The sequence below is a fragment of the Amphibalanus amphitrite genome, unplaced genomic scaffold (assembly GCF_019059575.1).
Source record: "Amphibalanus amphitrite isolate SeventyFive unplaced genomic scaffold, NRLGWU_Aamphi_draft 000152F_arrow, whole genome shotgun sequence".
Lineage (NCBI taxonomy): Eukaryota > Metazoa > Arthropoda > Thecostraca > Balanomorpha > Balanidae > Amphibalanus > Amphibalanus amphitrite.
In genome coordinates, this window is record NW_024881647.1 from 681,663 (window position 1) to 698,272 (window position 16,610).

Here is a 16,610-nt window from a genome sequence, read left to right on the forward strand (position 1 = left end):
GGCCAAGGTGGGCCTCCATTCTTCGGATCATATTCAGGTAAGTCTGCTCACTGGAGAATTCATCCGGGGCAGACGGCGGGAGGGGAAGAGGAGGGGGGGGGGGGGGGGGGGTACCACGGACACCGATGGTCGGGTGTTCGTTTGTTTTCATCCAAAGTACTCATATGTAGGCCGCAGGGGGCGAAACGTCATTCTGAAAATGTGTGTTCGGGAAGGCCATGGGTTTTTATGCAGAGGTTAAAAAAGCGCAATAAAAACAGTGCATTTATTGAATAATAAAGACAACTGGTAACAATACATCGTTGATACAAAATCCCTACTCAAATAGCAGTTTACACCACTTGGCCCAATTCTCCCGGATGGGAACACAGCGAAACGACTCGGGCGCCACTGGCCGCGCTCCAACTGACCTAACAGCACCACCGTCCGTACATATGAGGCCGTATTACCACCATCCGTACACGGGGGAGGGGGTGTATCACGATCATCCGTACACAGGGGCACATCACCACCATCACACGGCGGTCTGCCCACCCGGCGCCGCCAGAGCCGGCCCCCTGCATGACTAGTTACTGAGGCGCCATCAGCGCTCCCCAAAGGCTACGGGGCACACGGGCCCTCTGATATCTCGGCGTGCAGCGTCGGCCAGCGGCCACTCAGTCCCCACTCCGAGCCCCGGCGGTCTCGGAGATTCGGCGGCACGCCCTCAGCTCACTGCACTGGCTGCAACATTGCACAGCCGCGCCACCTACACCGAGCAGAAATCGGGGCCGGTGGACGAGAGGCTAAAACTATTTCGTGGCAGGCAGGTCTCGGCATCAGGCTACCTGCCGCCACGCCCCATATACCGGTTAGAAGCGTAAATAATCTGAGCCTCCATACTGAGCTCGCCTCGCGAGTTGTGTAACGGACTGCGCGGTTCCATTCACCGCGCAGTGGTACAGAACTGAGAGCGGGACTCTCAGTGGACGTTTTCTGAGGGACCGAGTTTCCAGTGTGTAGACTCAGCAAATGGGCATCTCCAGGCTGGCGGCGATGTTTGAAAGACGGCTCGAGAAGAACAGCTGCTGACAGGTGGGCTCGCTGTCGAGCGCCTGCGCGATCGGCTCGCCGTACTTGGTGATGTAGATGTAGAGCTCCTTGAGCGCGGCGATGGCGTCAAACTGGCCGGCGTGGTGGCGCGACAGCTGCTGCAGCAGCACGGCCAGGTCCTGGTCACTGACCGGCGGCCGGCTCCGCACCGACTCGAAATAGTCGCCCACCATACACTGCCACCGACCAATGTCCTTGGCAAACACCAGCTTGTGCGACGGAGAGTTTTTGGAGATTGTGTGCGGCGTGGGCAGACACGCCTCCACAAGGCTCTGGGATATCACAGTGAGACTGGACTCGACGGCGGGCGACTTGTCCAGGTCAAATATCAGCTCCGGTCGGCGGATCAGGTTCGCCCACATCCGCAGCGGCAAACTGCGAAAGAAATGCACAAAATGGTAACTATTCATCCTTGAAAATGTTAATTACTGAGATAAAGATTAAAACATTCATTGCTAGTTCGACGCCGTTGGTATTAACAAAAGACTAAAGAGCATAAGTGAGAAGCTAGCCGAAAGTTGTTTCGTACCCCGCCGGTATTAATTTATATTCCTGCGCATAGATGGCGCTAGTGGTCGACGCCTGTAGTTATGCTGTTCCGCAATGCACGGGCCTGTCGCTGGAGGCGACTTTTATGGCGCTTGCGATGGATTTCGCGAACTCTAAAGCAATAATCACCAGTTTATTTTACATCATTGATTTTCAGCAAAATACAATCTTTTCAGATAACTTCTTGGAGGTAAGCTATGGTATTTCTGAGCATGATTAATAATGTAAATATAGTGAATAACCTTATGCTCATGTTATATGTTGCAAATTGATATAATCAAAACTAAATTGATATATTTCGATATTGCACCGTCATCAGAATGATGACGGTGCAATATCGAAATATATCAATTTAGTTTTAATTATATCAATTTGCAACATATAACATGAGCACAAGGTTATTCACTCTATTTACTTTTCAGATAAGATTGAAATATTTCAGCGAAAGTCGTTTGACGATATGCACGCAGGAATCGCCGATCACATTCGCGGCGTCCGTCGCTCACCAGTTGGCCTTCCAGGCGTGCAGGATGTCCGGCTGGTCCATGCCCTGACGCTCGGCCTCCTCGTCGAGCACGTCAAACAGCCACTTGACCACCGGCGGCGGCTCCTCGTCGGGTGTCAGAAGCGCCGACGCCATGGTATCTATGAACGGCTGCAGCATCGCTGTGGGGCCCGCGCAGCGGCATGGTCAGAGGCGACGTGGGTGGCGCTGGGTGTATGCCAGCTATAATTTGTGATAATGTCCCACCCAGACGATATAAGTGTTATATTTTGGAGGTATTTTTCCCTTAGGTGGCCAGAAGCCGGGTACAAAGTCCTCTCTGACTCGCGTTTGTTGGTCAGCAGCCGAATGGTCTGGCCTCCCCGACTCACCTTTTGTCGCGAGTAGCCGCGTGAGGAACACCTCTGGCACGGCTCTGGCGGCCGTCTCCTGACCACCGGAGCCGCCGCCTCCGCCAGCCGGACCCTCGGGACGCACCAGGTGGTACACACGGATCTCGGCGCCCGGCTTCACGTAAATGTTGGAGCCCACCAACGGCGAAAATGCCGACGGAAGCGAGAAACTTCCGACCGCTGGAAGAGAAAATCGGCGTTGGAATGGTGCTACACACGTAGCTGAAAGCTAAGCGTCACGTAAAAATGGCATATTGCAAGTTGCTATCAGATCAAATATAGCTTGACGAAGGGCAACAAAAAAGACGTTACTAAAATATTTATCAAAATTAGTGAAAACAGCCGAGGAGGGAAAGGAACTCTGGTGCTACTGAATGCTCACATGAAGGCGTGTTGTACTTTTTCGTTCGGACCGTCTCCCTGGCCTGCACGAGGAACATGGTGGCGATCTTGTTGATGCCGTAGTGGGAGAGGGTGTTGATCTGCCGCCAGCCGTCCACGGTCCTGCTGGTGGCGTCCTCGTCCGCCAGCGGCGTCCGCTGACCGTCCGCCGTCAGCCACACTGCGAGAGAAAAGCCGTGGCTTAACTTGTATTCCTGGACCTAGATGGCGCTAGTGGTAAACGCCTGTAGTTATGCTGTTCCGCAATGCACCAGCTTATTGCGGGTGGCGGGTTTGTATGTGATAAATCGTGCGGTCTCTAGTAAAACACCGTGGTTTGAGATATCCTTATGGATCGATGAAAAAACATCACGCAATTTTATAAAGTACCTCAAATGTATGCAAGCTCGGACCAATAGAAAAATGTATTACTCACCCAGCGCGACGCAGTGGTGGCTGGGCCGCTGCGAGGCAGGCAGGCCGCAGAACACGGCGTCGACCACCTTCTGCTTCACCTGGCTGATGGAGTCGCAGTCGAGCGCGTGCACCGTCACCTTGTGAATGACGTCCTCGTAGTGGCGAGGCTGGCTCTGGTAGTCGTTACAAGGGATCCTCTCGTACGGAGTTTCTTCAGTCGTCACCAGCAACGTCTGGAAAATATTTTAGTGTTTCAACTCCTAAGGAAAGTAAAATTTCTTACGCTCCCCAAAACACAGGAACGCAATATGCTTACACATGATTTTTACATCGCTGACTTGAATGTTTTCCTTACCACGCTGTTGTGTTCGATCTGGGGTCGGAGCAGCCGCTCCTCTGCGAGGCTGTAGTGAGCCTCCAGGGTGACGGCGTCCACGGGACCGCACGAGATCTGGTGTTTGATGGCCTTGGTGAGCAGGTACAGCCGGGACGACAGACGCTCCCGGATGTGGCTGTGGACAAATCAATAATTGAAATGGACGTCCTTTGCAACTCTTCTTACAATCATGGCGTTTTAACTCATGGCTTCCTTTATCAGTTATTTTGACATACGAGATTGACTTTCGCATTGCTTATCGGTGCGTAATTGGAACCATTAGAGAAAAAATGAGGCATCATTTTCATCGGACTAACCCATAGAGGCAGACGGAGATCCAGTTGGTGAGCAGCTTCTCCATGACGGTTTCTGTTCTTCTGAGCATCAGGTGCGGGTGCCTGGACCTGGCTATGCGGGAGATGTGTCGGACCAGTAGCTGGTGGAGCACGGTGGTCAGGTACTCCATGTTGGTCATCAGGATCACCGTCAGCAGCGACGCCACCGTCACCCTGCAGGGGACACAGAAGATTATTACTTTGGTGCAAGTCAGGTGGAGATAAAAAGAAAGAAGAGATGCATGCCTTTTTGTTCCTTCTGTTCATGGTATGCAGTAATCATCGGGCATCGAAATTAAAAGACATCCAAGCACCTCGAGCAGCAGCAGCCGTTGCAGCACCTACCTGTCACGGATGGAGAAGTCCTTTTGCCGCTCCATGGTGTCGATGACGGTGACGAGGAAGTGCTGGTTCCTGACGAGCTGCTCCAGCTGCAGCATGGCCACGTCCAGCGAGGTGCGAGGGCTGGTCGGAGACGACGGACGCTGCCGGCTCAGGATCGGGTGCTCCGCGATCCCAGGGAACAGCACCTGAGATGAGAGCATAAATCCATAAATCATGTCCCGTTAGTCAACCAGCGCCAGCCTCCGTTGGACCGTTGACTGAGCGACAATAAAATCATAGCAGCGGAGCTGCGTGTCATCTGGGAGAAACCTTCCTCCGTGTCTGGTATTCTATCGTTGAAATTTGAATACAATGGTGGCTGGATATGACAGGAACAAATGACGCTTCGCCGGATAATGAATGATGGTCGTCTCAAAGCCATCGTGTTTGATGATTTTTAAACGCCACATAATGCCGGGGAAATATTACTGCAGACGCAGCACTATATTTTCCCGAACAGCCCACTGACCTTGACAAGGAACTCTCGCTGCTCGAGACAGTCGACCTCGTCGGGGTTGAAGGTGGCGGCCAGGCTGCTCAGCTGGGCCGGCAGGTCGGGACTGGCCGCCGCCAGTGTGTCCCGGCCGCGCCGCGAGTCCCACGTGCACATGGCCGCGAACGCCTGCTTGCACTCGGAGCGGATGTTGTTCTCGAGCGTGTCCATCTGGATCTGGATGCGCTTGTACTCTCGCTCGACCTGTGTGGACTTGCGCCGGTAGACGAGCAGGATGAGCAGGGAGGCCAGCACGAGCACCACGGCGCCGGCCGCGATCCCCGCTATCACCTCGCCGCTCAGCTGAAATATAAAATAACAATTATGAAAACTAATTAGTGTGCGCATACTTAGTGCTTTCATCTGGAACTGCTTCTTGGATCTTCTATTTTATTCGAGCTGTTACTTTTAAGTTCGTACTTTAATCAAATGCTTCTCATTTTCACATTTTTACCAAAGTAAAAAAAGAAAAGAAATGGAAGCAGTACTCCCTCTGTCTTTTGCTTGTACGCCCGTACTAATCTGCCCTGACGATTCCTCGGCAACAACCGTTTCATTTCGTCCCCGACGAATGTAAGGTTACAATGTTACATTCATTTCGAATGCATGGGTTATCAAAGTTTGTCGCAAATTAAAATATGAATGAGCAGTTTCATCTTCCGTCGGTAGGCCAGCGTGGATTTCTCTGGTGTCGAAACTTTTCAGGGCCATTCTTTATATGTACATTATTGACGAGGGTCTTTTCTGAGCTCAGCGAAGTCGTCGTGACTCTCCTTACGGTGTCGAGACTGGAGTAAATCAAGGCTGTCGGCGACTCCGGTCCCTGGCGACAGCTGATATGGAGAGTTGTCTCCAATAGTGGAAGGCTAGAGAGAGTTGAACGGTGTCTGAGTACAGCTACCCCCTCCCGATTATAACTAGACACTGCGCTCCGAGCAGCTCAGTACGAGCGATTTTGAATCGTCGGCTGTCGTTGAGGGTCAGTGGGCCATTTTTTCCTAAATGGTACGGGGCCTGGGAATACCGACAAACACTTAGTTTTTATTTATCGTTGCCGAGCTGTTTTTCCCTTTTTCCATTAACGATTGTATCGTTCAGAAGAGTCAGACATTTTTCTCAACGACAATGACTACATTGTTTTTTGGATTGTCATTGTCGTTGAGAAAAACAAATTGTATCGTTCATTAGTTTCAATCGTTCAAGCATTGCTGAATTATATTTGTTTGAGCGCACCGCGCAGTTTTTGGGTCGATAATTTCCATATTGTTCGAACTCACCTTGAACGGTCCGGCGCCGTCGTACTGCAGGTGTCCGAGCGGGAAGCGGAGGTTTCCGACGGTGACCTGCACCAGCGGCAGGCCGGTCTGCTCCGAGAGCAGCATGCCGTCCGACTGTCGGCGCGGCGGCACACACACCAGCTGTGTGGCCGTCAGCGTGGTGACGTTACACGGCACGCCGCCCACCGTCACGGCCGTGTCACGCTCGTCACTGGCGCCGTTCAGGTTCACACCCTGACAGAACAGGAACATTTGTTAGTCGGATGGATGGCTCTTCAACCTAACAACGCGCGACGGTCCGTCTATTACAGGGGTCGGCAAATGGTGGGGCATGCCCCCTTTGGGGGTAATGGAGCCCTTTAGGTGGGGGTAATGAGGGATTCTGAGAAAGCCTATCTTTTTAGAGTTTGTAGCTCCAGTGATGGAGCCATCGTGACTGTTGCATCCCAGGGTTCAAAGATTAGCCCAGGCCAAAGGCACAGCACACATTAATTAGATACCAATTTTCACGTGCCTGCTCGCCTCACCATCCCACCCCTCCGTACAGTCGTTCAAAAGCAGCTGCAACTTTTAACCGTCGCCCGTCTATTGGCGTTTCAACAGCCGCTAACGTAAGGGGGAGGAGTCGATCGGACCCCCGCGGCCTCTCGGACTCTGATATGGAGCTGTGCATAAAAAAGACGAGCGTGCTACCCGTGACCATAGGAAGCCGCTGCTGCCCATTTTTAAGGTCCTTGGTCATTCCGTCTCATTCAAGAGGGAAATGATAAGTGTCGAGAAAATCTGGACCCGCTATAACTTCTTGAAGTGAGATTTTATGGCTCAAGTCTCCAGAAAAAGCTCATAAGCCAACGGTCATTATGGGTCCACAGGCCAGTTTTACCAACAGAAAAATAGCCGCCTGCCGGATTTTTTGCCTAAAGATCTTTTCACATATGGAGCGTAAACGGTAAAGCCCTATCCGCTTACGAGCCCATCGCGTTTACGCTCCGTATGTGAAGCGGTCTTGAGGCAAAAATTCCGGCAGGCGGTTATTTTTCTGTTGGTAAAACTGGTCTCAGGTCATGATATTTTCCGGGCTGGTGAAAAAAAAAAATGATGGGCTCGAGGGTACAATTTGGTTGTGATCCAATGCCTATTACGTGAGCTTTTAACGAAAAACCACCCGCCGCCCCTATACGTACAAGGGTTAAATGGGATATAGCATAGGCGGCGGAACGGGGAGGGCACCGGGGCACCGCGCACCCTTTGATTTTTTGCATGGAAAGAATGGGACCAAAAGTCGGCAGTGCTCCCCCCTCCCCCTTAATTGAAGGTGTTCCGCCGCTACTGGGATATAGGCATTAAATGTTTTGTGGAGGAAGTGTCATGTTTTAAATTTGATGCATTGGAAATGCACAAATACCCAAAGAGTTCCAGGACGGTATGGAATTTCAGTAAACTTAGTTGTGTCAGCAATGGGGTCTGGTAGGTGGGGGTAATGGCCCTGCCTGGCGCCCGAAAAGGGGGCACGACCCCGAATGACCTGCCGACCACTGGTCTATTATGTGAATCGTACTGCGCCTGGTCAATAGCTCGGCGAGGTATGTGATGCAAATCAGGGTATCTCATTAGCAAACGAATGCCGAATCTATCTCGCGGATTTTCCAATGCGCACACGGGCGAACTGAGAACGAAAACAAGTGATTATCATGAGTAATTCATAAATGAATGAGGAATACGTGCATCACTATCTTGAACCATGATGGAAAGCGATTTTCAGAATCAGTTGCGGGATTTCTGCTTTTGAATGCCAATTATTTGAATTGACAATTATTCTCGCACGTTTATCTTAGGAGAGCATATGAAACTTGGCAGCATGACGACATATTCTGCGCATAGCATGTTTTACGAAGTTCTACGTCTCTGTGTTGGCTTCGACCACTTAGTTTTGTGAGCACGTACCTCAATGACGAGTGTGTCGCCGCTGAAGGCCTTCACGTCCTTGGCGAACGGAAAGTAGACGGGATCCTCCACATAAGTGATGGTGGACTCCAGCTCCGGCGAGAACTGCTTCAGGTTCAGCACTCCCTTCACGTTGTCCATCAGAAAGCCGATCTAAAAGAAGGGAGTAGAACAGTTACATATCTACCCATACTTCATGTGTGGTGGTACTTGCCAGCCCCGAACAACTTCAATGGCCAATGAAAGCACAAGACGCCGCTGACTCCTCGCTGGAGTATCATTTACCCACCTGCAGCTCCTGCTGGGGCGGCGCGGGGAACTGGGTGTTGAAAGGGGGAGGGGGCGGAGTACCCACCTACAGCTCCTGCTGGGGCGGCGCCGGCAGCTGGGTGTCCGGGGAGCGGTACATGGGCAGCTGGGTGGTTGGGGGAGGGGTAGCGGTACCCACCTGCAGCTCCTGCTGGGGCGGCGCCGGCAGCTGGGTGTCCGGGGAGCGGTACATGGGCAGGTGGGTGGTTGGGGGAGGGGTAGCGGTACCCACCTGCAGCTCCTGCTGGGGCGGCGTCGGCAGCTGGGTGTCCGGGGAGCGGTACATGCGCGCCGCGCGAGACTCGCCCAGACGGAGCAGCTCCGGCTCCGGAACGGCCGGAGCCGAGAGCCGGGGCACGGCCGGGGACGGGCACTCCATCAGCTCGGGGGTCAGCACCGTGCAGACCTGAAACATGGATCAGAGGTTAGTACCACATGTATCTGAAACAGGTGACGGATCAACGCGTTGGACGTTTTGTCAGGATGACTTGGTTTTGTTAAGTGTTTTCCAAGAGAGACTTGACAGCAATAGTGATTTACACTCTGCATCGTAGTAGTAGAGAAGCAATCACCTTATTCCCGAATTGAGCTTATCGTTCCTCTAACAAATAACGGCAGTGTCCAATAGTCCTCGGTCCCTTACCGTGGTGTTGATGGGTCGGAGGGCGGTCTCGTTGAACACGATGATCTTGGGCTGCTGTATCGAGTCAAACTGACGGCCGTGGACGGTCAGCGGCCGGCCGCCGGAGACGTAGCTCTTCAGCGGACGGATGTCCAGCACCACCGGGTCTGTCGAGTGCAAGATAGGTACGTGTAAATGTTATCGCCTATCTAATAGCCAGCTGATACTTTATAGTGAAAGATAGAAGCCATATGTGACCTTTTCCCAACGCCACGACGCAGTGTAGTAAACGAAAGTCGGTGAGTAAAATTAGAATAACCAGCCCTGATGAACACCTCTCTAAGCTCAACCAAAGGCTGTGCTATACCTACAGAGAGAAGGAAGGACCACTCACCAGGTGTGTAGGTGAAGGGCACGGCCAGCGACCTGTTGGCGCCGTCCACCGTGACGCGCAGGTCCGTCACGTCACGCGGCTCGACCGACGGCGCCGTTACGCACGTCACGCCGTCCAGCCGCTCCGTGACGGGGCACGGCCGGCCGCCGAGCGTCACGGTGACGTTCGAGCCCACGTGCAGGTTAGATCCGGTGAGAGTCACCAGGGTGCCGCCGCTCTGAGGTCCCAGCCGCGGCTGGAAGTCCAGCAGCTCCACCCGCTGGCGGTGGCACAGGGTGACGGTCAGTGACGGACTGCCGGCGGAGGACGTGCATTGCAGACAGACCACATGGTCGAAATTTCCTTAGTGCCTGTGTGGCGTTACGCATATGGTTGGAGCGGAGTGTTGACGTAGGTACTTAAATCAATAGCAGACTTTACCTTGCATGGAAATCGAAACGTACCTTGTACTGGAAGGTAATATCTGAAACAGTGAAGCCGGCGCTGTTTCCCAGTTTGACCGTTTCCTCCGCGGGCTGGGTGACGGCGCCGGTGCGGCACATGACCTTGACCGAGACCTCGTAGTCGACAAGGTCACAGGGCACCCGGCCGACGAAGATGCGTCCGGTCACCTCGTTTCGGTGCAGTCCCAGGTTTCTGCCCTCGATGGTGAGCAGGGTGCCGCCCTCCAGAGGACCCGAACGAGGGTGGATCTGAAGAGGGATGAAATGCATTATTCAATGCTCAATAAATGCTGAGGTGGTCAGACAATTTAATTTATGCATTTACTACAGATCCAGTTATCTGCGCAGACCTATATCATCGATATAGCTCCTGTACGTGAACAGCATCACCCTCGTATAATGTGGTCGTCGCTTACCCGATCTACCTGCGGCCGAGGGCATTCTCTGACCGGGTTCTGTCGGCACTGCTCGCTGAATCGGCACTGGCCGCCGCACCACTGGCACCTGCACAAACGAACGGCAGCATGGTTAGGATCTAGACACAATTCCTCAGAAATTTTAATTGGAAAAATGTCAACCAAACATGGCAACACTGACAAAAGTGGTCAATTTCCACCTCCAGACAGACAGACAGACAGACAGACGTTTATTCATGTTGTGGAGACAGACCTCCACAACATGCTTGCTTATGGCGAAGAACAATCAGCAACCGCTGCGGACGAAATGGTAAGCGCAGATTCATGAGTCTTCCGGCCGGATAGTAGTTCTGTTCTTACCTGTATCTGGGGTCTCTGGTGAGGCACAGGGAGCAGTCCTCCGACCCCTGGTGGGTGGCCAGCAGAGCGCACTTGTACAGCGTGAAGTTGACGGAGCCGATGTTATTGTTGTAGTTCCACTTCACTGTCGCCGTTGCGGTCAGCTCTGAGGCGTTACTTCGGTAAAAGTACTGCGAAAAAGCGATGAAAAGGTAATTCAAGAACGGCAAGAAAGCGAATAAAAACAGTTACTGCAACGTCTCGAAAAGAAACCCATTTCGCTGAGGTTCATGGCAAGTAACCGCATCCGGCTGTGGTTTTACTACGACTATCGTTAATTGCAGGGAAATTCGGTTTATTGACCGTAAAAGGAATCCACAGAACCTGTGCGTGGCGACATCAGAAGCCTCGCCATCGACCCTCTTCCAGGGACTCCGGTGGTGGGGACACCGAACGACAGATATGGCTGCCTCGACAATTAAACTGGATATAAAATGAGTGTTTTCTGGGGAGCGCAGGATGGCCGCAGGCTACTCTGTTCGTCGAACAAAGCACGCCGCACAGTCGGACCACCCGTGGGACGGCGGGTATTTTGAACTGGGACGACTGCACGCATTGATGCAGCAGCCATAAACCAGAGTCGCGCTGCCACAAGGAAGCCCTTTCACAGTTTGACAGAAACTCCTCAAGTCTGGCGTGCAATGTGTCATCGGTGAAGGCTGACGTCATCTTAGTCGCTACGCGCTCTGAGCGGTAGATGGAACGCGAAATATGGCTGCGCGTCAGCAACAGCTGGCCGTTCTCTGTGCTCACCGTTCGCTTCTCGCAGACGATGAACTGCCCGGCGTCGAGTCTGCCGGGCACCAGCACGGTCCGCCCCTCGATGACGATGACGCACGTGTAGCTGGACTGTCCGGCCAGCGGCGACGGCAGGTTGGTCACCTCCAGCACGAGGCTGTGGGCGACCTCGTCAGCGACCAGGATCGGCTGCCGGGGCGGCACCACCGCCGGGCAGCCCAGCTCGGACGGAGATAGCATCTGAAATAATTCATGGATGCAATCAGATGATAATCAAGGGAGACCAAACCAGGCATTCAAAACTCGTAGGGAAGCCGACTGATTTAGAGTGGTATTGACGAGATGTGATAAAATAATGACAGCCGGTGGTGACATTCCAATTCAAATACATCCATCAAAATCATTGTATTCAGAACAATGGGTCGCACCAAACGATCGATCACATTCAACTGGATCGGACGCGCGTCCCGCCGCTCGCACTGAGCCGCTCACTGGACCATTCAACTGCCGCGCCGGCGCCGCCCAGCGAGCCGCAGATCGGCGCCATGGAATCAATTAGCGGCCGACGGCACTGGGCGGCGGCCGTCGCCCGGCGGGCGGCATATTGAGCCCGGCGACGGCCCGCTAATGACGGCTCCCCTCCGCGGGGAACGGCGAGGTGGGCCCGACCCCCGGCCGGGCCCGACCCGACCCGGCGCTCTGATTTATACGGGCAGAATCGGCCGCGGCGCTCCGGGGTCCGCCGTGCCACCCGCCGCTCTGGGTCAGTTAGTAGCTGGGAGTCCTGTCCAACATCACTCCCTCCCAGTCTCCGGCTGGGGGACACCCTGAGGGCGGCAGCGCGCGCATTCCGCGACGTTCGAGATGGCGGGGGGTGGGCGGCATTAGCGGAGCCGGGTGTGAAATTAATGAGCGTCTCGAGGCAAGTGCCGCCGCCAGTGGCGATACCTCTCATACTGAGGCCGCTGATAATGGGCAGGAGCAGGAGGCCCCAAGTTCGGTCAGTGTGGCCAGGTGTGGCTGTGGGTGCTCCTCGCCGGGAGCGACGAGATCGGCTCCATCGCTGAGAGGAGGAGATAATCGGTTTACTAATTTGACGAATCGCTACCTCGACAGTTATGTTTTAGATAACGAATTTACTTCGCCGTCATATGAGATGGGCCCGAACAAAATAAATTGAACGTCGGGATTTCACAAGTCATTATCGCTGTGAACATTAACTATGGGAATCTGTCACCGTTTCATAAGGTTTTTATAATTACATATAGCTGATTTAGCGACTGGATGCATCTCGAACGGTCCGTTCTGCGTCGTCGGTCACCAATTTAGGGCTGATAATCCCGGGATCGGGATCCCGGGATCCCGGGATTGTATTAATCCCGAATCCCGGGATTAGAAGCATCGGGATTTCGGGATCCCGATATTTTCCGTACAGAAACATCGTTCATAAAGTGTAGCTGATAGAAGGTATGTAAAAAAAGGTAAGTGAGTAACAACGCATTACAGTGCAGTTTTATGTCCAAAGATCTTACTTACGCCGTGCAAAGTCGTTATGCACAAGTATTGGTTACATATATACCTAATTGACATTGTTTCACACCGTCTCAGCCTTCACAATGTGGCGAGAGATGAGCTCTCTCTCTCGGCTCATCTCTCGCTCCCCGCGACGTCCCTCGCGTACTCGGTTTAACAGATCATTTTGCACGATGACATACTATGCCGACTATCGAATTCGAGTCCATCGAGTGGGAGGAGGTCGGCCGTCTTCTCTGTGTGACTGTGGGAGCACGTCTGGTGGCTCAGTTACTGTCAGTGCCCCGTGGCTGGACGATCCATGAGGCTGGCCGGGCGCCCTGGGCATGGTTACCGTTAGTGAATAATTATTACTTACGTGCCTACTGTAGATACAGAAGTGATGGACGCTGATGATCCTGAATCAGCGCCGTCTCTTCAGTCGATGCTTCAACAAGCTCTAGATGAGGTTAGAGCTCCAGAGCAAGGCATCAGTTCATGCCCGTCTGGGATTAACTTTTCGCAATCTTCTCTGATGATGACGAAGGCCATAAGGAAAGAATTGGAAAATTTACCTATCTCAGGAAGGACAGGCATGGTAGCGCTGTCCTACAACTGGCTGAAGGGCATAGTTCCTACGAGTGTTGAATCGGAACGAGTGTTTTCCACTGTCGGGAATATCGTCACAAAAGTGCGGTCGAGTCTCGGCGACGAAGTCGTTGATGCACTTTGCTTCCTCAAGTGCTACTACCGTAACAAGTGAATGTGACCAGGACATGCTGCTGGTCAGACGACCACAATCCGTAGGCACGTCTATTGTATCCTGACTCGAAATATAAACAAGAAATACAATGATCAATGTCATTCATGCTCTTATATTTGTTCGGGGTGAAGGTGTATGCCTGGTATTGTGTTTATGATGGTAAGGATGCGCCATATACATACGATATTGCAAGAAAATTCTGCTTTGTAGACAGGTTAAAATAAAAACTGCTCAATCCCGGGATCCCGGGATATCCCGGGATTGCATTTCTAAAATCCCGGGATCCCGGGATTGCCAAAAAGTCCCGGGATTATCAACCCTAGTCACCATGTCCAGCCGTTTTTATAACGATCCGGGCGCTGAGGTCGCCCCAATACGGCGCTCTATCCAATTAATATCGCAACCTGCCTTATGAGCGGCCGGAGCCAATCTATGGCCGTGGGGGAGCGCTCGGCCAGGTGCGCCCTCCGCCGACCTGGGCCGGGGCCAGGACGCGGCCGTAAACCCACCGAGCGGGCCCGTCGCGCCAGACTTTCCCTCATCCAGGCTTACTGAACCCGAGCTGCATCCTGGTACACTTTCCGACTTTATTGATTATTGTGGGTAACCAATTTTCCGCTCAGCAAAGCAACTGCACGCTCTCTGAAAACTTTTGTTATGTTGTTTTCAGGACGGTAATAGGGCGTTGATTTTCTGGGCACAGACTCTTGTTTGGAGAATCACGTGCTGTGTGCCAAATATGGGCATAAACGTACAAACGTAAAATGCCCCATCAAAGGCTGGTTGTAATTTGGGCACAATGAGTTGCTTTTGGCATTGGTCCAGGCATCTAATTCCATGCATTTACCTGGCACTTATCCTTCATTATTGCTTACCTCGCTCTTATGCCGCGCTGAGACCACATGCCTGTGGCACGTGCTGTTGTCGTTGACACACTTGTTGTCGTACACGCACCAGCTGCACTGCCACTGTGACGTCACACACGAACCGCAGGTTGTGTGCCGGCCGCAGTCAAAGTAGACGAACTGGCGCGTCACAAAGTCCTTCTTGGTCTCGGAGGAGCGCACGGAGAGCGGCACGGTCACGTGATCGGCCGAGGGCGCCAGCAGGGGTCGGAGGCTGAGCGGCGGCGCCGGACAGCGCAGGCCGCGCACGGTGGCCGTGGCGTCGACGGGCGGCGCTGAGCCGAACACGCACTGGTACTTGGCGCCCGACCGCAGCGGCGGCAGCGCGCGGATTCCCAAGTAGATCTGTAAGAGACAAAAGAAAAAATACTGGTTAAATTCTAGGAGTAGCTACCTTTATACGATCGGAGTACCTAACTCATTTCGGTTTCCTCATGCGAGCTTTACTTCAAACTGTCGAGTTTCATACACATATAGCTTGTCTTTTATTCTGGCATGGAGAATAGGAATCTGCGGGTTTCATGCTCGGGAATCGTCATTGTTCCACAGATGTCATTGCGCATTGCGCATCCCTACAGAACCACCTCGCTAGTAATTGCTGCCCAGTCAGACTCGGCGCGGTCTTTGTTCGTTCTGTGCGTTGACAGATGTCTGACAAAGTGACGACCGAGGAGAGACAGGTAGTGTGAGACGCCTAGTGGCGTCACGACGGCCGTGACGCCGTGACTGACGTGACGGACCGTCACGCCCGGCCACCACCTGTCGGCCCCGACTGGCGCGAGCTCGTGTTTCGGCTAGGCGAACGGTGAGACTCCGACCAGTACTGTCGTTCAGAGGAGGTGGCACGGTGTAGAAAAGAGACCAAAGGAGCTAAATCGACCCACACATTGTGAACTCTCAGTTTGTCACTTAATGTGGATTAACGTAGATAACACTTAAAGGTAGACTGCCACCTTTTTTCCACAAAACGGTTTTCACTAGAGCTGAGCCACCTATGTCCCAGACTGAAGTAGGTTTTCGGTTTTCCGAAATTCGAACCCGTTTGCGAGAAATCGGAGACCAAAGTTCAGTTTGATGCCATTTTTTTAGTCCAAGAAAACCGACATCTCTACTGTTTATCGATAACTTTGAAACACAAATTTTCTTATCTTTTGGTAAATATATGTCAAAACTTTGATTGTTTCGAGATCAGAGAAGAATTTTGGAGTGTCAAAATAAAAGTTAAACTTATATATTCAGTAGTTCATTTTTTCCAAAAAAGTGTGGGAAATGGGGTTTAACATGGGCCAGACCCATTCCAAATGAGCCATGATTTTTAAAAATGTTTTACGAACTTAAATGCAAAATAAATTAAACATGGCCAATTTCTTATGAAATCATATATTAGTAAATCATAAAATACCTTACTTTTTCAAATAAAATGTAATAATCTTATGACCTTGAAGTCTAGTGATGTGTAAACATTGTCGTTAGACATTAACCGATTGATAATTGTATGATAATCGACATTTTTTTCGCGATTCACGTGATGATACTTTGTCAGGTGAATTCTAAAATTTTGTTTTGTCCAGGGAATAAATCATAGGCCGATCTGAGAAAACTTTTTGAAGGTGGCAGTCTTCCTTTAACGTAGATGTGGAGTTGAGTACTTCTCATGTCAGAGACCCAATGTTGGAATATTCCTGTTTGTTTGATTGAATGTCAAGGGAATGGCATCACGCATGTTGGTGGCTATGGACGAAAGCCAACTTCAAACAAAACATATCCTTGAGACGCAAATTGAAACCAAGCATCTATCACTAGAAAATGAGGCACCCAGAGGTAGGTATGCGGTAATGAATTGGTACGTAAGTATATCCTGTTTGTAGGTTGGCTTGGGAACGGAAAGGGAAATTGAAATGGAGCACCATAAAACGTGGCCGGCTATTTGTCCGTTCGTTACTTGTGGTCAGTGTCACAGCTGC

The 16,610-nt window shown here is 52.1% G+C and overlaps 1 protein-coding gene across 1 annotated transcript in view; it reads right to left on the minus strand.

The window, feature by feature from the left end:
* Positions 1 to 251: 251 nt before the first annotated feature.
* LOC122382999 (plexin-B-like) overlaps positions 252 to 16,610 on the minus strand; it is a 92,157-nt gene continuing 75,798 nt past the window's right edge. Inside the window, exons 7-25 of the mRNA XM_043369038.1 lie at positions 14,617 to 14,991; positions 11,482 to 11,706; positions 10,690 to 10,859; positions 10,330 to 10,417; positions 9,914 to 10,162; positions 9,471 to 9,729; positions 9,098 to 9,243; positions 8,687 to 8,860; positions 8,146 to 8,298; positions 6,202 to 6,435; positions 4,901 to 5,227; positions 4,393 to 4,577; positions 4,030 to 4,221; positions 3,692 to 3,848; positions 3,356 to 3,569; positions 2,921 to 3,100; positions 2,518 to 2,718; positions 2,148 to 2,307; positions 252 to 1,467 (exon numbers count right to left, since the gene is read on the minus strand). Coding sequence (XP_043224973.1) covers positions 1,005 to 1,467; positions 2,148 to 2,307; positions 2,518 to 2,718; positions 2,921 to 3,100; positions 3,356 to 3,569; positions 3,692 to 3,848; positions 4,030 to 4,221; positions 4,393 to 4,577; positions 4,901 to 5,227; positions 6,202 to 6,435; positions 8,146 to 8,298; positions 8,687 to 8,860; positions 9,098 to 9,243; positions 9,471 to 9,729; positions 9,914 to 10,162; positions 10,330 to 10,417; positions 10,690 to 10,859; positions 11,482 to 11,706; positions 14,617 to 14,991 — 4,152 coding nt within the window. The 3' untranslated portion in view covers positions 252 to 1,004. The remainder of the gene's footprint in view (positions 1,468 to 2,147; positions 2,308 to 2,517; positions 2,719 to 2,920; positions 3,101 to 3,355; positions 3,570 to 3,691; positions 3,849 to 4,029; positions 4,222 to 4,392; positions 4,578 to 4,900; positions 5,228 to 6,201; positions 6,436 to 8,145; positions 8,299 to 8,686; positions 8,861 to 9,097; positions 9,244 to 9,470; positions 9,730 to 9,913; positions 10,163 to 10,329; positions 10,418 to 10,689; positions 10,860 to 11,481; positions 11,707 to 14,616; positions 14,992 to 16,610) is intronic.